At 39.9% G+C, this 20,694-nt stretch overlaps 1 protein-coding gene across 2 annotated transcripts; it reads right to left on the bottom strand.

Annotated features, from left to right (window-relative positions):
* Positions 1-269: 269 nt before the first annotated feature.
* rorc (RAR-related orphan receptor C) lies at positions 270-20,694 on the bottom strand. Of its 2 annotated transcripts, XM_085473841.1 has the most exons (13): positions 20,420-20,694; positions 20,182-20,310; positions 15,670-15,699; positions 6,392-6,477; positions 5,025-5,166; positions 4,579-4,929; positions 4,387-4,488; positions 4,178-4,299; positions 3,609-3,741; positions 3,400-3,507; positions 3,209-3,319; positions 1,981-2,090; positions 270-1,840 (listed from the first exon to the last, which is right to left on the bottom strand). In XM_085473841.1, exons 2-13 carry the CDS (start codon positions 20,231-20,233, stop codon positions 1,676-1,678), a joined length of 1,512 nt encoding a protein of 503 aa, XP_085329967.1. In that variant the 5' UTR covers positions 20,234-20,310; positions 20,420-20,694; the 3' UTR covers positions 270-1,675. The 2 variants fall into 2 exon arrangements, with proteins under 2 accessions (XP_085329967.1, XP_085329968.1); XM_085473842.1 differs by lacking the exons at positions 15,670-15,699; positions 20,182-20,310; positions 20,420-20,694 and adding an exon at positions 14,087-14,251.

Genomic DNA, 20,694 nt, shown 5'->3' with positions numbered 1-20,694 from the left:
ACCTTTCCACAGACCACTGGTAGTCACCCACAATGACTAATATTTCCTCTGTTTTGCTGCAGCTGCAAATTTACCGAAATTTGCTGGAGACAACTTATTTGGATGTTTTTCAGTATATTCGCTATAGAGCTTTGACTGCAACAAATAAACTTTGGTGTTTGACTTGATAGGGATTTCCCTATAATTCGGTTAATTTTTCTTCCTTGTCTCAGCCTTGCATAAATATTTATGGTGATTTCACAAGCAGTCAAATAAAGTGAAACATCTGCTTGGTGTCACAGCTTCAGCAGTTTATTAGAAGGTTTACAGCAAATTATCTTGAGGGAAATGCCAGCTGTTCCAGGGACAGAGATGATTACATACAGACATACTTAATGCAGAAACATCTCGACATTTCTCATTCACCCGCCGCTCTATTCAAAGATATGTAGAGAAAACAAAACAAGTTCATCTGGGGAAAAGAAGGAAGAGTTAGCACACACGGGACGAGATTTCTACTTTACACGCTTGCACCTTTTTGTATTATCTCTACACTTAATGCAACAGCTCACACAATATAAAAGCATGTGAGGATTCATTTAAAGGGAACCATTTCAGTGGTACTGCTGCCCTTGTAGTATTTATTGGTCAGTCTATGACAGACACCAGCCTGAGGAGGAGAAACTTCTCTGGAGACATACAGACGCAAAGAGGCAAGTTTTTAATTTAGTATTCAGCATCTAAATGACACTTTCCGCTCTTCATGGCCGGCGGGTGTGACTGAAGCTGCTGATGTGAAGAGACAAGATGATTGACTTTCTCAGCTTCCAGGTGCATTAAGCCAGTGTTGCATTAAATACTCCTGAGGGCAAAAACAACCGAGAAGAAACAGGAACAGGATGTAATTTGTGCAAGCTAGCATGCACAGGCTCAACAGGGCATTGCATGATCCTTAAGGAGCATTGCAAAACTTAAACCCTATTATGAGTATGGAAGCTAAAGACAAAGTGGATTTCTGTTTTTAGACCAACATCTGTAGTTGCATATGGTTGCTTTTAGTGCTTGATATTGTTGTTTGTCTTGCAAAGTTTGTTGAAAGCACATTGGTTGGCTTTAGCTTTAACTTATATAGCGCAAATTTTATTTATTTTTTGACAAAGTCAAGCAAGAAACCTCTTGAAATCACTACAAGGTGAAGATACAAACTTTATAAAGTCACATTTGAATCCCTCTGAAGTTTGGTGTTTTCTGCTTGAAAGACAGACTTTCTGTGGACTAACACTTAAAAGTTCGAACTAATGATGAACAGTGGCCTGCCTTTTTGAATTTGTATGTCTGAAAGACACCGTGACACACAGAAGCTACAACTGGACAGAATCACAACAGCACAACCTGAGAGAAAATGAAGCTCTTACTCCACCGACAATGTGCTCTCGAAGAACATCAAAATATATGTTTCTCTGGCATCATCAAAATAATTTTAAGCTATCAAAAAAAAAAAAAAAAAAAATTCTTCTTGACATCATCTAACAAAGAAAAGCTCTGCTGGAAGTCATATAACACTTAACACACGCTACAATTATTGTGTGTTTTTTATTATTAGAAAAATAGAATCTGCCAGAAAGTAATGAGACTCAAACTAATAGGAGTCTCTGTACGTTGGTGCGCGACTGTTTTTGCATATTCCCGTAGATCATCAGTGAGTGGTCCCCGGCAGAAGCTCTGCCTCTGATGCGAACAGCTCCTTGTAGAGCGGAGGAAACAGAGAGTGAGCTGTGAGCGGGTACCGCTGACTAAACCAGTGAAGCTTCTCCATGTGAAGACTGCACAGCGAGCGCAACACCCCCATCTTCTGGTACAGCTGCAGGGAGGACACACACATTTAGCCGTCAGCTTTCTACAGCAGCGAGGAAAGCCTGCGATCTTACGCGTACTCACAGATATGAAACATGGAGCATACAAGCCTTTTAGTGTTTGAACACCCAGGTGACTGATATTTACCTTGTGAATCAAACTTTCTTGATTGTCTCGGTGCAAAATGTGTGTCAGTCCCGACTCCACGCTTCTTTGAACTCTTTGAACTTTGCTCCTGTCCTCCAGACACGGACGATCTGAACACAAAGATGTTTTATGAAAGAAGGATTGAGTTTTTTTCAGGTTGCTCCCTTTAAAGGTGAAAAACATAACAAAAATCATAAAGTAAAGCATTTTGCAGAACAGGCTAGACAGCATTACTTGCTGCATGGAAGTTAAGTCCCTGGCAGCAGGCTGATGCTCTCAGCAGTGAACTTTAGTCAATTTTGGCAGGCAAAAATAGCAGGGTTGAAATCATAAAAGAGTTTTTTAACAAATACATTCAGAAGTTTGTTTCAATTCTATACTTTAGACATATAATGACATTAAAATCTTCAGCGGAACCCATAAAGCACAGCAGTAAAAATAAGGACTGAAGCGATGAGGTGATAGGATCCAGATATTTATCACGCCCTTATTCTGAATGTCCATTGTTAAAATATTCTCTTTGATTCCTTTTAATTTCAGTTTAAAATTCACGCAACAACAACGAGACAGGAAAGGACTTCATTCAAAGGCCAGAAACATTGTCGCACCTTCCCAACAACACCTAAGAACACTTTTTGGAAAGTGTTCTTTGTCTTTCTTGTTTTTTCCTTTTCTGTGTCTTTTCCTTCATCAGTTCATCTTCATTCACTGCGGCCTATTAACTGAACTATGTCTCTTCACGGCCACTAGGGGGCAGAAAGGTTAACTTAATGGGACAGAATGAATTAAAATTACACAAGACAAAATGGAAAAGAGGCAAACTGGATAAGACACAGACACAAAACATATCTGTCATCTATATTTGGGCAGTAATATGATAAACCTACAAGATTTATTCATGCACATCTGACAGTAAGGTCAAGCTTATTCATCTATGACATCCATCCACCCATTTTTGTAACTGCATTTCCAGTTCAAGGTACTTATGACACTAACTCATAGACGCCATTGCCAATTAAGCCTAACAGTCATGTCTTTGAGAAGAAGTCAGAGTATCAAGACAAAGTCCCCACAGGCACAGGGAGAACGCCAAATGAACACATAAAGGCCGAACCCAAGACCGCACCATGTGCCGCCATCATGGAGGACGAGAAAAGAAAAGACCGCTTCCTTCCTGATGTGCTTAAAATGAACGCAGTACGAGTGAGACAGACCGAGCTGGGCTTACCTGCGTTGATGAGCACCAGGGCACTGAAGAGAGCAATCTGTTGCTCAGTCAGCTTTAGGGCACACATGCCATGTGCGAAGTCAAATACTGCTGCGATTAAATCACCACAAGCTGCAAGACAAGAAACCACTGAGCATTGATAAGTTATGGTGTTTAGATAGACGGTTTCACACCTTCAGATAAATCCTCACCCAAAGATTTGAAGACCTCAGTTCCAGCAAACTTCCCATCAAAGAACACAGTGTTGTTCTCTGTGTTAAAGAACCGGCTCATTCTGACCAGAACCACCTCCATGGAGCCTGAAAAGAGTAGGAAGGCAGGTCAGAAGAGAGTAAGATCAAACCTGTTCAGTTATATATATTGTGTTTTAAGCACATCCTTCTAGAAAAGGGAAAATCACCAGTCTTTAAAAGGGCGATCTGGTCGTTCTGGCTCAGCATACGGAAACCCGGGATGTGTTTTGCAAACTCCACCACGAACTGGACGGCATCAGTAAGTCGGATAGCGCAGTGCTGCCACATCTCATCTACTGACTGGGAAAGAGAGTCAGACAGAAGCTCAGTTTGCTTCGCTCAGTTTGTTTCTCATTAATCCTTTTCTTTCACCATAGATTGTTTAAAATGGGCTCTAAAGGGCAAAACATTTCACTCGTCTCACAAAAACTCATCCTCAGTGTCCCAACAATTCAGTCTGCTGCTCAAGTTTCTGTATTTTATCACTCAATTTACCCTGCTGTTTTCTCTCTGATCAACTGAAAAAAAAGATCAAAGAAAGAAGAGGAGGGGGAAGCGATGAAAGACGTTTTCTCAGTTTCCTGTTTGATTCATCAAACAAAACTAGCCTCAGACGTAAAGCATGTGAAATGACATGTTTTGTTTTGAGACTGTCTGAGTAAGCTCACACACATGAAGGAGAAATCGCAAAATTAAAAAATAAAAAATAAAAATGAAGAGAAAACAGTGCACATACTTTGCTCTGGTATGCTTGGATCTCCTCTCTGCTGAAGAGTTTCCACCTGAGAGCTTGGAGCTCTTCCACTCTGTACTGACTGGTCTCTCTGTGGGAACGCACAATGCTGGCACACAGTTCATCTAAAAAAAGAAGAAGACGCACTTATGAATACTATAAATATGAGAAAATTACATGTTTAGTTTGGCTCACTGTGCTCATTTGCTCACCTATGTTTCGCAGGGAGTGAGGATACAGGCTGTATGGATCCTCCAGACCACTATAAGGATGAATCCCCATCATATCATGAGACGACTGCCTGGAGTCAAATCCTTGCATAAAGAACAGAGAAGAGAGACAAATAAGTAACAAAGAAAGGAGGATTCGTCCTGCATGGTGAAGTTCCCACATCTGAGCCTCACCTCTTATATCAGCATGACCGGCGTTGTCTCCCCTCCCTTGGGATCTTGAGGTGGGAGAGATCCCAGAGGTGCGGTAGATCATAGCAGGCACCTGTGAGTCGTTCGGGGAGCACATCAGGTAAGGGTGAATATCAGCGGCGTAGGTCAACAGTTCGGCATCTCCGCTGTATGAGTAGGTCGGGGCCATGGGCTGAAGAAGCTGGGGGGAGCGGTCCTGGCGGTTCTTGGTGGGGTAGGACAACACGGTCTGGGCGTCTCCCTGAAGCTGCTGTTGCTGCTGCTGCCGGTGCCTTTCCACTTCAGCGATCAGAGAGTCGCGCTGACGCTTGGACATCCGTCCAAACTTCACCGCTGGAAATAAACAATCAACAAATGACTAAGCAGCTGCTGCGAATTAACAGTAAATAGATTTGTCTGCCTGTCAGTGCATGTGTGCTTTCTCTCACCATCTCTGCTCATGCCCTGGGCCAGGCACTTCTGTAGACGGCAGTGCTGGCAGCGGTTGCGGCTGGCCCGGTCGATCTGGCAGTTACTTTGCCTGGAGCAGGAGTAAGATACGGTAGGCAGCTGGCTGCGCCGGAAAAATCCCTGAGGGATTAGAAGAGTCAAACAAAAGCTCAATTTTTGACTGGGAAATAGTGATTTTTGAGTTACACATAAAAGTCAGAAGAGAAACATTTTTATTTGCTCTTGTTAATGAGCAGAAATGTTCTCTGGTGGCCAAAATATTTTATTATCATCTGACAAGTTCTAAATTAAATCAGTATAACTCATATTTCCTGTAATCTGTCAGGTATAAGTGATACAAAATATCTAAAATAAGCTAAAACTTGCTATTCAACAGTCCAACTGTAATAGTGAAAGGTTAGTGAGAAACTGGGACTGCTGTGGAGGGCCGCACCGATAAGATTACCTCCGTTTTGCTCAACAGTTTTTTGGTGCGGCCCTGCACAACAGTCCCAGATTTTTTTTTCCTATTGGGAAAATTTATTGGTCACCAATTGTCAAAGGAATTCTTCTAGGAACTAGAGTATTGGGAAATATCGACTTGCTTTCTTGTAGAAAAACAGATGAAATGTTCATTGATTGAAACCAGTTAGCCTGCTAGCAAGAACTTCAAAAATAAAAGCACCTGGATGAGAAAAGTAACTCTGTAGATTCACATGGCTAAATTTTCAAGACACTTTTTAATGAGTTAAACATAAAACATGAATACATATTAAATTATTACGCTTAAGAGACACTGATAACTAGATTTGTTTTATGCTAACATAGCTAAGTGTTTCCTGTTTCCTGCACATTGCTTGACAAATTATTTAAACCAAGTGTTATAAAAACAAAAATGTATTAGAAATTTTAAAAAGCTCAAATGACTGAATTCATGATTTTATATCCAAATGTGGCGCGGCACACTGAAAGTCAGAAGTTAATCAAGAGTAATGTTCAACTGCTAAAACGAATCTTTCTGTTTAGGAAGTTAAAAACTGTAATTTGACATCTTCATCACAAAATAAGAACATGCATTTCCTTTCTGCTTATTTGTAATAAAGGTCATTTTAAAATTCATGGATGACAACATTCATTATATTTTTGCATTAAAAATATAATTTTGATCAAAGAGCTTGCACATACTGATGGATGAATCATTACAGAAATATAAAAACGGATTTTTTTGTAAATTACAGACATTGTTAATTTAAGGCAGCTATGGCATAAACCTTAAAGGCTTCTGGCTGTAGGTTCATAATGAGTGGAGTGATATGAGGTCAGGATCAGAATGATGTGGAAATGAGGTTGTTGTGGCCCATCTCACCTTGCAGCCCTCACAAGTGATGACTCCATAATGAACTCCAGAGGACTTATCACCACAGATTTTACATGGGATAACTTCAATCTGGGCTGAACAAACACAGAAGGAGAGAAAAAGTTTGTTAAATCCAAACTTTAACTTTATAGAAAATAAAATACAGTTCTTAAATGCAGCACTTTTTACGTTTGATCAGTGTAGTTTAACGTGACCTTTGTTGCTCTAATGTCAGCTCAATAGTTCAGACTTTGTATATGCACACACATCTACAGTACAGATGGAAACAAAACAAAACAAAATAGCAGAATAAACGAGTCTGTTATTAATATTAAAAGCAAGCATTTTTAATCATTCCTTTATAACATTTGCAGCACAGAGCTCATCGCAGTGTAAGTAAAACTATACCAACTGTCATTCTAATGACACTGCACATTTTTATCTAAACAATTCAACTGCAAAGTGATTCCCACAACTTTTGCTTTATTCTGTACTTTCCCTTAAGCATCTATCAGTTGTTGTGTGACCATAGTAGACCAAAGGTATTTTCCTCTCAAGCACCTCTTGCCTTAATAATAATGAACAAAATACCTTCAAATGCAATAAGCCGAGAGACTTCTGAGGACATGGAATATTTGCAAATGGAGAAAAGCGGCGAATATGAAGGTGTCAACCTCAGAGTGCTTTCAAGTGGTTGCGTGACTTCTCTTTCACTCTGACTTTCCTGCTTTCATGTCATTTCTTTCTTTGTGAATCCTTCTCTATCTCGCTCATAAAGGACATCGCTGCCAGTAATGCGCTCTCCTTCATCACTGCCAGTAATGGCCATCCCCTCTCACCTCCCCCCATGCCACTGCACTGTGAAACTCTCACACCCCCCCAGTCTTTTGATTAGTGGCGATTTCTGTCACAATCAGATGTCATTTGATTCATTAAAAAAGATGAATTGTATCACGGATCCTTGACAAAAATATTTTTGAGAAGCTCATGAGGAAGTGGGCTTTTTTTCTTTCGCATTATGCCGTGTGGTGATGCAGAGGCATTTCCAGCCTCAAATAACCTAAAATAATGCAGGCGGCTATCTCTTCCCGCCATCGTCTCTCATTAGAAAGTGTGACTGCATTCTTCGAGACAAGCTCTTATAGCTGCAACTTGACAATATACGGGAGTATTTACGTTTCCGTGCATAACTGTGTCAGATTTGTTTTCACGAGTGTGTGTTAGTGTGTCAGTGTGTGCCCTCTTTATTTGGTGCCACAGGGATCACTAGAAGGTTTCTGAGAACAGCCAGTCTGAGATAAAATAAATATAGACACAGAGCAAAGGCATTTACAATCGAGCTGAAAATAATAGAGCCACAAATCTGATAAGACTGCAGCTTCTACTAATGGAACTGTCTGATTAACCTCATGATTGACCATGATAAGAATATTTCACCAGTTTAACTCTGATGCTTAACATTTCACATTAATCTGTCCCTTTAAATTAACCATTAAGCTTGACCAGCAGCCTTTCGCCGCCAGCTGAATATCACATGTAAAAAAAAAAAGAACGAAGAAAAGAGACCGAGCTGTGACTAAAATTGTGTTCCTGTTGGTAGTGCTGGATAGTCAGAGAGAACATCAGTGGTCTCTGCTTTTTTAGTTATTTCAGTTCTGATTGTCAACCTCAAACAACAGGAAATCCACCGTGGCCCACAAGCTTTTCGCTGTTCACACATGCAATCTCACACATGCAATCTCACACTCAAACTCATGGCAATCACGCACACCGCTCCTCCAACAGCTTTCCATGTAGTCGTACCTGCGCTCACCTTAAATGAGCCCAACACAACTGTGACATCTTTATTGGTGCCACACAGAAACAAGAATCAATCTGCCTTTAAAAGCCCGACTGCCAAACAGAAATAAACGCCAGGCAGCCACCGAACAGCCCTCTATCAGCAGATTATAGCCATTTTTGTCTCACCTGGTTATCTCCAGCCACAGGCACAGACCAATCAAACCCAGCATCTCCTGGTGTGCGTGCTTGCATGGTTGTATGGTTGTGTGAGATAGAGTGATAAAAATACTGCGCTACCATTATTTCTTCCATTTGTGTCTTTTTCCGTCACGAGCGATTGCGTCTGGTGCGCATTGTAGCTAAACACAGCGCTTGATTTACAAATACATGTTTGTTAAATAGAAAAATGCCAAAATGCTGTCATAACTGGCAACAGTGAAACAACAGCAAGGCCTTTGGGTGCAATAGTAACCTTTTTCAGTTTGATCTGTTTAAGCTCCAGTGACTCTCAATGGCCTTATTAAAAACTAGATGACTGTCTTCATCTTTTTCTTTTGATCATTCCCTTTAGGGGTCGCTACAACAGATGCTAATACAGAATTAAACTATAGTTATTTTGCCTTTTGTCCTGTCTCCTTCTCTTCTTTTCTTTGCCATCACCCTTCACCAGTCGCTGCAGATGGCTGCGCCTGCCTGATCTTGGCCCTGCCGGAGGTTTCTTCCTGTTAAAAGGGAGTTTTTCCTTCCCGCCTTCAACAAGTGCTTGCTCACACGGGGGTTTTGTGATTATCTGGGTTTCTCTCTAATGGTTTTTGGTCTTTGCCTTGCAATATAAAGCGGTTTGAGGCAACTGTTGTTGGGAATCTGCGCTACTGAATAAGATTTTACAAATACATGTACGTTAAAAAGAAAACTGCTAAAATGCTGTCACAACTGGCAACAGTGAAGCAACCACAAGGCCTTTGGGTGCAACAGTAACCTTTTTCAGTTTGATCTGACTTTTAATTTTTTTTTGGCATTTTGTTTTTTTTATTTATCAGTGCTGTTAGCGATTCTTTACATTCTCCAGCTGTAAAAACACGGCGCAGCCAATAGACCCAATAAAAAAATAAATGTTTTAATACCTAGTCTTTGTCTATCACCTAGCACCCTAAACACATAAATGTCATGACCTGAGTCCTCCTAGTTGTGGAGTCCAAATTTTTTAAAATAAAAGTAATTAGCAGTGTTTAATATGTAACCGAAGTTTAGTCAGAATTAAACTGGTACTATTTGCTTTACTTTTACTGTTTTTGCAGCGGGTATGGTGTTATTTCTTTCATTATATTTTGTGAGTGTAGGTTTCCTTTTCTTTTCATTTGATTAATGTGCGCAAACACAGAAGAACTCAAAGCGCAGTTCTTCTTTTTTTAAGTAGGCCTCAGCAGGCGAGTAGATGTTTTCTTCCTCCATTTCAGATTTGTTCTGTTTTAGTGGCAATAAAACACATTGAAAAATGAGTCATTCTAGTCATTGAAGGCTTTATAGTTCATAACTGCAACATAAACATGACAGTATGCTAATGACAATGCAAAGCTTAAGTGCTAGACAGTTATAAATTCCCACTGCACAGTAATCACATGCAGTAATGCTAATAAACTCACATTGATAGAGACTTTTAAACATGTTTCTGCAGTCCACACAGATTTTTCCACTCAAAAAAGTCTCTTTTGATAGTCATGGCTGCCAACACCTTACGTAAGCAATCACAACCTACAAGTGACGACATACAGTGCGAAACTAATCCTATACCAACCACTTAATGATTGAGGAACAATGAAATGAGATCATTTACACAAAAACCGTTCGCCTGAAAAGTTATTCAAAACTGCCTGACACATGCTGTTGGCAAGTGTAGGGGTTTAAGTACACTAGTGGTGGAGATATTTTGATTTGTCAGTACAAACAACAGCGTGCCACCTCCCACGCTTCCGCACACAGTGCACTGTACACCTAAATGCCGCCACACAGAGATGATCTGATGATCTTTAAAACAGTATTGAGATCTTTCACTGAGAACTTAAATGACAAAGCAGGATTGCTGTCAAAGTAAAAAAAAAATCATATATTAAATATAATAATATAATATATAGGCTTTCATTTAGAGCTGTAAGCAGAGATGACGTTGTAATGGCTTTTCAGTGAAATTTGGATAATAAATATCAGTCATTAAGGAAAATAATAATGGTGCAAGCATTAAATCTCTTTTTAGGGAAACTGAAAAAGCAAAAAAAATAATAATAATGATGAGGTTAAATGTGCTGAAATTAATAAACCCTCAAACATTTACAAAGCTATAAAGCAAACTGCAAAATGAGGAACGTTTTCAAAATCATTTAGAAAAAATAAAAAGGATTAAGAAAAGATCAAGGACAGTTTTTTATTCCTGGATTTCAAATCAAAAAAAGATTAATTAGTCCTCTCACAACGTTTAAGTCAAACTGAGCACAAGTGTGTGTGTGTGTGTGTGTGTGTGTGTGTGTGTGTGTGTGTGTGTGTGTGTGTGTGTGTGAATACTGATGCAAACCAGCACCAGTTTTATGATGGGATCAGAACACCTGTGATATAAAATTGTTCTAAAAGAGGGACAATGGGGATTAGCCCCTCGACTCTTAGTTCCCTTTAGTCAGCACTCATGAGTCAGACTACAACCACCATCAATCGAGGCCTTTCTTCTGAACTGAGCTCTCACCTGTAAAGGTTTTCAATCACGACGCTGTGACACAGACAGAGAAACGGACTCGTAAAGTCAAAACACTAACGGCACCGCTGTCACTGCAGGTATTTAAAAAGACTTTTTGACAGGGGTTTATCGTGGAAACTCACGTCCTTTTTCACATCGCCGCTATCAGCAAACTAGTACATCGGACTGCCCCAAATCTCTGAACTCGGCCTTCAGTTTGACCTCACAAAGACGCCAGTTCTGAGACCGTGTCTCTCACGGTTGTGACGCTATGGGCAAAGAATCCCATTTTACCATGATGATACGTACAGGCAGACAGACTCACGGGTGAAAACTGTACCAGCTCCACTGTTGCAGCGTTTAACCAGACACTTTCTTCTCTGTGCCTGAAATTACCTTGTCAGCAGCTTGTTCTATGAACTGTAAACGGACAAAAAAAACCTCAATCTTTCCTCTGACGGAAGCTTACCTTTGAGACATACGCAAGCAAAAGTGCAAACAAGCTTTGTATACAGACTGCATCCACAAACAAACACACTTGCACAGACTCTTTATCCTCATACAGCACATTAACACTCAGCACAGGAGGGCTGTACCTAATGTAGGATCATTTTTTGAGTTTACAACACCAGTGAAGACAAATTCTTTAACCGCTTACTTTAATATGACTCATGGCGAATTAAATTCAATTTTATTTGTACTGTTATTATCTCTAATACATAAAAACACACTTAATGATTTTAATTTAAGGTCGTCCTGAAGTAAAATTTGAGACTTTTGGAACTTTAGCTTAAAACCACTATTTTTCTGCTGCATTTAAAACTATTTTTAAATGACAAAAAAAAGCAGATTGTCACAGCTTTTTATTTTTAAACAAATAACTGCATGTGTAGTACTGCATTTAAATACATTAGATAAAAGATGAATGTTTTGCTACACATCATACCATACAATACTTTGCAGCGCAAATCCAAACAAATAACAATAAAAAGTCAGGTTACTTTTTTTTCCATTAAAAGAAACCAAGAGTTACAAGAAAACACAAAATAAGCAGCAACTGAATAAAATAAATTTTAAAAAAGGGGAAATAAAGTAAAACCTAGTGCCAGAGAGCGGTTTAATAAGAAGCATTTCACGTCAGCTTTTTTGGACTAAACATTTTCACTCAGAAATAGTTTACTGCTAATGTATTTTTAGGTTTCAGAGCCAGACTAATTTGCAATAACAAAAAACAGATGGAAAAACCTACTGAGAGATGATTATCTGAGGAATTTTTCAAAGCAGATCTGAACACCAATTAGCATCAGATTTCACATATTTGACTTTGAAGTTGCTCCTGAATTCGGAGGTGTCTGAAAGAGGTAATGTTTTGACAGTAGCAAAGGGTATGAATCAGCTCGACTTGTGTATTTCATTTACCAAATTTTGGGGGGGAATGTGTCACCTGCCATTTTCATGTCTGCTTTGATCTGTAGCCAACCGCTTCTGCTGCTTTGGAAGTGCTTTTGCAGGCTTCTGCACCCAGAGGAACAAGGAAATCCTTTCTGATAAAGAAACTGTGTAACAATCTACACAGGAATCCCCCCAAACACAGCAACAAAGCCATCTCAAGTGCGCCTGATGGAATCAAGTGTGTAACACCAGAGATAATTCATTGTCTCCCAGCTGTGGTCATAACACAAATATATTTAGTTAGTTATTTTTCATCAGAGGCTGCTCTCGTTTTGTTCACACAGGCAGTATCCACAGCACAGCTGCAGGGCAGAGATATGCTGCATCTAGCCGCCATCTAAAAAGCAGCTGCGCATCTGTGTATGCGTGTTTGTGCTTGCGTGTGCTGGTGTGTCTATAAGTGTTTGCAAGTTGCAACGGCAAAAGTGTGTACGCAGCAAAAACAAATTAATCAATTTTCATTGTTCCCTTTGCCTTTTCTTCCTTGTCACCTCTTTGTGTATTTTGTCCATTTTTATTCAGGTAATCTGGGACTTATTTGTGTGAGAAATCATTTTCAGTATCACACTTTTAGCATTTCCTCTGCATCCTGTACGTGCTTGGAGTCGGTCCATTTAAAAGCAACGCACTGCGGTAGTGAAACATCCTGTTTTCCGCACTCAAGTGCAAGACTATGATGATTGATTATGATATATATATAATATATATATGTGTGTGTGTGTGTGTGTGTGTGTGTGTGTGTGTGTGTGTGTGTGTGTGTGTGTGTGTGTGTGTGTGTGTGTATGATTTTAAAAATAAATAAAAACTCAACATCTTAAATATTATATTATAACCTGGTCACACTGATCTTCCACCAATCACTGGCTTCATTAAAAGAATTACTTACAATGGAAACTTGACTTGACAAAAGGTGTTACTACAATGTTATGAATGGGTATTATTTCCAGAAATATACATTTTTATACAACCTTTTCACTCTACAGAATTAGCCTAGCCTGAGGTATACTGTATATGTGGGAGTATCAGAGGGCAGAAATATCTGAGACATGATTCAAATCTTAAAATCATCAAAGAGAGCTCAAAATTGAGTCATATTGCCAAACCGTAAAACTGAAACACATCAATCACTGTGAAGGTACTCAAAATTCAGCCAATGGAGGGACTCAAAACAGATTAGATAATCTTTACTCGCTGAAAACCATAAGCACAGGAACACACGTGTGTGTTTTCATGCTTTCTACAATGCTGCTAAAAACATCCGTCGGTGGGATTCAATAAAACTTGTAAAGCTGTAAAATTCTAGTTAGCACACGAGAAAAAATTGTGAAATATAAAGGCACTTGAAACTTGAGCGGCGTTTTCCTGTTCAACGAAGTATTACACCAGAAACTAAAGTGCAAACCTGAACAAAAAGCTTAATGACACACCCTGAGAAAGTTGATGTGTTTGAAGCCACAGGTGTCTGAGTCTGCATGAAAGCACAGATATTTCAGGGTGACTTGGTGAAGGTTTAAAAAGACACAGCTACTTTTAACCAAAAGGTGACGTTATTATCGAACGATACCGATTTCGTGCACCATCAGAGGCATCAGTCGCAACGTTACCTTATAATCGTAAAGTTTGAAATATGGGAGGCTTGGAGAAAAACGTCATCAAAAAGCACGTAACTGATTTAATTGATAAAAAATATCTTTGATTGAAGTGCCCACACACACACACACACACACGTTGAAGAGCTTCATCCCTACCTCGCATCATCCTCACTCCTCCACTTGTGTCAGACGTTTGTCCCACTTTCACAAACTCACTTGTCCTCTCACTTTGTCTAAGAATAGTCTTTCTTTTGACACACACTCGTTTTTTGGAACCACCTATATCTTTTAATCTTGCTCCTTTTTTTGCTCGTCCTTTATCAAGCTGGGTCGGGTGCTCACTGCAGCTTCAGCATACATATTCAGACTTTTGAGTGTCAGTCACCGCCTCACCTTCCTTGTTTGCGTGTGCATGATTGTGTGTGTGTGTGTGTGTGTGTGTGTGAGAGAGAGAGAGAGAGAGATCAAGACAAAGAAGGGGGGACCGTCCCCTGCCCTGTCGTTTTTCTCAAGGTACTTTTTCTTTATACCTTTGTTGTTATCCTTCACCCCCTCACTCTGTATCATATGTCAAAAAATGCTTTATAATGTCTGGCACCTTTGAGACTGTCCATGAGAGAGTTTAAGTCAAACCAGCAGACAGGAATCACTGGAGATGAACTTAAAAAAAATATGTAAGTCACACAAACTTACATTTCTGTTATTGGGAAACTCAGTTTGGAGATTTCAGATATTTTCAAATAATGCATATATATATGTATATGAGAGAGAGAAAATCATTTTAAAGAATTATTTATTCTCCATGTAGCATATTTACACACTTGATTCAGGTTATCTAAGTTTAGCTTACAGATCTCCTCCACTGAAAATGCTCCAAGTAAAATCTACATATTTATCATTTTCATACAATTAGCAATTAGGTTTCAAAAGTACAGTGAGTTAAACATTACCTTAATTAATTATTATGCTGCATGTGTTCAATGTTAAGTTTGCATTTTATTAAAAATTGTTCGGATGATGTAGCTAAAAAAAAGGTACGTATTTTGAGATCTGTTATTTTTTTATGTGAGCTCTTCAACTTAACTGAAAAATGTATTTCAGACTATTTTATGTCTTCAGTGCTGTGTTTAAGTAAACACTTGCAGCTGCAATCCACCACAGCTTCTTCATTCTCCACTCATATTTCCCTCCACTTCCATCCCGCCACACAGAACCACAGAAGACCCCCAAACGTTGCCCTTCCTTTCTTGTCTTCTCTGGTTTTGGGTACGTGTGATGAATGAAAACCATTATTATTTAGTCTCAGTTGGTTTATCATCACGCCACCTAATATGAAGGTCGGTGGTGTGTTACACACAGCACCTTCACTCTCGATAACATACACAGGTGTGCTAAAGTTGTGGCAGAAGGTGTTAAACCAAAAAAGTTAAAAAAAGACGAGATGTTATCGCTTTCATCTGCATTCAGATGCCAAAGTGGTTGGTATTTTCATCACTGTTTGTCTGCGAGTGTGTTTGTGCGAGGGGGGTAGCACAGGTGCGACACGCCGCGCGCCGAGTGTGTCACTAATGGCCCCGTCCCCGTCGACACTACTGTGTGTATGTGTGTTTTGCTGTACAGGTGCATGCTGCATGTTCACTAACTATGAAGTTAACCACATTGCATGCACAAATATCTAGCACAAACACAAGCAAAGTTATTACTGCACACACACACACACACAAATGTAGACAACTTACTCAAATGACTCTTCTTGGACACGGCACCTCCTAAAGGGAGGAAAAAGGGTAGTTAGTGGATTCAAACTAAACAACTTTGTGAGTCTATGCTTTGTACGAGCATCCTAAAGCGCATTTTAGTGAAAGAAACTCAACCTGCTGTATACTCATATGAATACATGGTGGGCGTTACACAGTGGCATCTAAGCTTCATATTGAATCCAGGAGTAAACATTTACCAATAGAGTTTTCCATCTCTTTGAATTGAAAATGTGATAGCCACTGGAAAATAAATTAGGCATCGGATTTACTTCATTTTTGAGATAAATGTTGTACAGTATAACATTTTAAGAAAAAAGAGTTACAAATGACAGCTAACCCCATCACAAAAGTTAGATGAGACAATCTTTGATTGCTCGATGAATACCTTTGATACCTTAACTTATTGTTCCCTTTACATCTGCTACTAAAAAAAGAAGTGATCATGTTTAGAGTGCGGTATCTCTACTTTTACTTAAGCGAACAATTTAAATACCACTGAAACCTACACAGGAGCTATTCGTAGTGCAATGAATGGATTACAAAAGCACGTTTGATATTCAAATACATATCATACTCACCAATCATAATCAAATATCCAAATGAGCATGTTACTACTGTAACAACAAGTAAAATCCTGACTTTCAAATAGACTGAAATGAGAGGGAAAGTAAAACCGGCATAAAATTACACTGTAGCCATTGTCAGCTCCTAAATGGCAGTTTGATACGGGGTTTGCAGTAGGCAGCACTTTCTTTGGCTTCTTTTCTAGTGTACAATAGCATGTGGACAGATAAGAAGCCTCAGTGAGAGCGGAGAGGCTAAATTAGAGGATTCCTATTTACACTAGTGTGGGTCTATGATATGTTTGTGTGGTGTTTCAGCGCACGCACACACAGGACATAAAGGTAGAGGAAGGTGGGTGTCTGTGAAGCAATAGGTCCTCTTTCTTGTCTGCCTTTGTGACCGCAATTGTGAGAAAGTCTGAAGTGCAGCTAGAGCGACTAAGGGTCAGTTCTTAAGCAGGGGGTTTACTGCTGTGGGTGTATGTATACGCATGTGTGTGAGGGTATGTGTGCGTTTTCTCTGTGTATTTGCGTGTGAGAGGCTGTGTGTGTTAGACAGAGGTTTGAATGCAGGGCAGATAAGTATCAATGGAAGACGTAGAGCTAGCCGGTCTTTGTCTGGCGCCAGATCAGGCCCTTTGTGGTTTCCTCTGTTTTCCTACCCTCATCAAATCAGTTTTGCTTCATAAGCAGAATATATGGAATGAAAGCGCAGCAGTGCACGCACGGAAAATGAAAAGAAAATTTCAACACTCACAGAGCAACTGTTTTAAAGGTGATCGATTAAGAAAAGGCTGATTAATTACACACAAAAAATCAGCTACATTTATTAGAGCATCATTTCCAAATGAGGACGGCCTGAATTTTTTTCAGTGTTTTTTACATTAGTGTTACATCAATGCTTTCCCCTGCGTTCCTTGAATAGTCATTTACAGAAACGCACAGCAGCTTCTCGCCTTACGGAGACGATTTTAAGGCCGACTAATCTGATTTTAAAAAATAAATAAAATGCTGAACCCCGATACGCTGATCGAAAATGAGCGAGAATTGACGCCAACTATTTGCACCGCTGTTATTCCTGAAATGTGTCACCAATGGTATTAAATGCTTAAAATATTGCTGCAGCAGAATTAAATAAACATGCGGTCGATGGCACCTGTGAAAACTAAATGTGACACAGCATGTACATATTTAGCAAGGCACACCTGTTAGCCAGGCCATGAACCATCTACACACACCCAAAAGTGACAGCGGAGGCACAAAAATCAACACCACCCATCAGGCAAAATCTCACTCTCTGCACTGACATCTAAGCTCACTGCTGAAGTGACAGTTGCTGTGTTACATAACAGCACCGAAGACCACTGAACCCAGAGAGGAGGCGACGATTTTGTCTGAATAGAAACCACGACCCATCTAGCACAGAAAACATACAAAACATGTGAACATCCAAGACCGGTGCCAAATACAGTAAACAAGATTAAAAAAGGGCTTTTTAAAAATTAGGTTTAGGTAGAATGCTTAATCAGTAAGCAAAAGAAAAGCATACATTTGAGAAGAAGATTACTAAAACAAGTAAAAAAATTACAACATATAGTACCATAACAACTATAAAATATGAAAAGGAATATATGCTAGATGCTGAAACAAAAAGAAATATGTACAAATCAAGTTAAAAGCAAGTCTGATTTGGATGGTTAAGCTGTTCGCCAGGTTTCAAGAAGAATGTGCCAACACGTGCAGTTCCTCTAAAATCTTAAACCCAAAACATCTACACAGCTGAAAATTTTAGGACAGTCGTGTAGCTCAGAAGTACACCGTAAGTAATTCACCACAAGTCTGTAAATAAATGTCGCTGCCAATTTGGTGAAGCAAACCTTTGCAGGAGTTTAAGAAAAGTAAGGTATAGAGTGACAAAAAAAGGAGTAGCACTCACAGTGTCACAAATTGTGGATAATCTCTCTGTAAAAAGAGTCATCTGAACATGTTGGCTTCAAAGAGTTTCTGAAAACATCAGTAGGACGGCTGCAAGGCTAGTGTTCTTTTAGAACAGAAAGTATTTCTTGACTTGTCTGCATTGATTTCCAAGAAAATAGCAGACGGCTGAAGAAGGCCAGATGCATTTTGGTTAAAAGAATAATATACTGTCATTGCTGTGAAGACAGTTTTTGGTTCAGAAATGGCTGCAGAATGATTTACGGTGAAATTAATCGGACCTACAATAGGTCCCTGGGGAACACCACAAATGGGCGTTTATTGGATAGTGAACAGGAGATTGTTTTGTTTTGTTTTTCTCTTTTCCTATACTGTACAGACAGGAGAAAAAACCCCAAATGTGGAGCAAGACTAAAACTACTGCTTGAGAAAAGTGAGTGACGCCCACAACAGCCGCTAAAACCAAGACTCTCATCAAGTCAAGAAGAGCCGTCTCAGCAGTACGGAAACTAAATATGAAAATAAAACAGTGCAACCACACTCTAGTTTAACCTGAATAAAGCATCAGCTCCAGGGCCAGATGCATTAGGTATCCTGCATATAATGTTCAAGCTTCAGCTGTGCATCATTTTAACAAATTTACCCCAAACGTTGTCATTTTTACACTAAATTCTGCACGACATGACTTTAACTTACCCAAGGCAAGCTATCTCCAAAGGAAACCACTCTGGAATTATTTGTTTGTATTGTCACTTGCAAATAAAAACCAGAAGAAGAAGAAGAACAGAAGGACATAAAACTTTTAAGAGCCATTTCAGTGTCCCTGTTGATACTGGCATTTCTTTTTTCACTTTTAATCTTACCCTATTTTCCTCCCTTGATTACCATTGACACTTTGCAACATAAACAAAACCCATTTTAAATTATAATTGTGCATCTATAATACATCTATAATGGACACTAAATTGTGCCTGTTTCCTCTCTGACCTGCCTGCTGGTCGCTTTCTTTCTAATGGTTACATAATACTATTAAATCACTAATGGTTCCAAATTAAAACTGTTGGCATTGCGGTCTAAAGGTAATCTAGGGTAACCAGCAAATTGTTTATGTTATGTTTCTGGGGGAGTTTAGGGGGGTAGATAAAAGTATCAATCTGTCAATGTTAGTGGCAAATATCGAAAAACTTAAGTCAAGAAAACCAAAAACTATATCAGCAGTGTGGTGAAATTTTCAAAGGTAAAATACAAAGTTCAGGACTTTGAATGTAAACTGTTGCTGCTATGATCCTCCTACATTTACTGGAGAAAAGGGGACAGGCCTCATTATTGTTTCACCTCTTTAGAAATAAGAACCTATTTATTTGCTTTGCCTCTTACATGCATTAAATGGAGGCACACACATACACACACAAATACATTTTGCAGCACTTCAGACAAGCTGTGTTGCTATCCTGTAGGAAAGGTGTGCTATGGGTTTCTGTGACAGAGAGACAGTCTTATCTCCAGTCACTGCCAATAGTTTGATTATGGCCTGGGAGAGGCTTTGAACAGAAAGGCATTGGCCAGTAATAGAGGCAAAAATTAGAGCTAATTCCCATGGATTACTCCGGCTTACTGCCATTCTTACACACTCACAGCACCTTAACCATACCCCAGTTAAAGGGATGAGGAGGTTTACTAGGGTAAAGATGGATGAGAGTGAAGGGGGAGAAGTTAAGAGTGAACAGAGAGGGAGAGATAGGGAGTCAGCTGGTGCACTAGAGGCCAACAGGATGAGATAAAAGTGAGGAGGAAAGGAGGGGATGGGAGTGAGTGGGCACACAAAGGCATGCTGGGAAATAAGCGAGGGACATGAGGGCATAAAATGTCAAGGCACACTGTTTAGTGAGCTGAAACTAGTCAAACAAATTGTATTTTTCTTGCTGTGACTTTAAAGTTCAGTTTTCCTGCACCTGCCACAGTGTAAATGTAACCTGGAGAGGGAAAATCTCACCTCTCTTGATGGGGGTGTCAGCGGAGGGCACGTCGGGCTCTTCATATTCCATAACTCTCCTGTCAAAACACCAGTAGGTGGGCCTGCACACACTCTCCCCTCACTCACTCGCTCTCTCACTCACGCACTCTGGCGCACACAAACCACAAAGTCCTGTAAGGTCAGTCAGTTTTCAAATCTATCTGCTGACACTGCAGTGCTCAGAAAGAAACGAAGCAAAACTCGAGACTCATACTACCTGTTGGTCGCTCTAGCGCCCAGGCCGGCGCAGGCATTTGAAAACGTGCACTGCCATCTCGCCTCCTTCAAGAGTCTTCACAGTGGCTCCCCAAAATCGGCAGTCATCTTCCTTGGCTTCTTTCTTTCTCTCTCTGTGTGTGTCAGGGTCCCTTATTCAACAGCACTCCTCCTCTTGTGTGGTTGTTTTTGAAATAATCCCGTTCCCCCCTGTGGCAGCAGCAGTGCGGAGAGTGCAGCTGGACCGGCCGGCCGCGCGCCCGCCACCCCCCTCCC

Source organism: Copadichromis virginalis, linkage group LG11 (genome assembly GCF_057382275.1).
Source record: "Copadichromis virginalis isolate Kocher_CV1m ecotype Utaka linkage group LG11, C_Virginalis_male_GT1.1, whole genome shotgun sequence".
NCBI classification, from domain to species: domain Eukaryota; kingdom Metazoa; phylum Chordata; class Actinopteri; order Cichliformes; family Cichlidae; genus Copadichromis; species Copadichromis virginalis.
The sequence above is the reverse complement of the archived record's forward strand: the minus strand, read 5'-3'. Positions and strand labels throughout refer to the sequence as shown.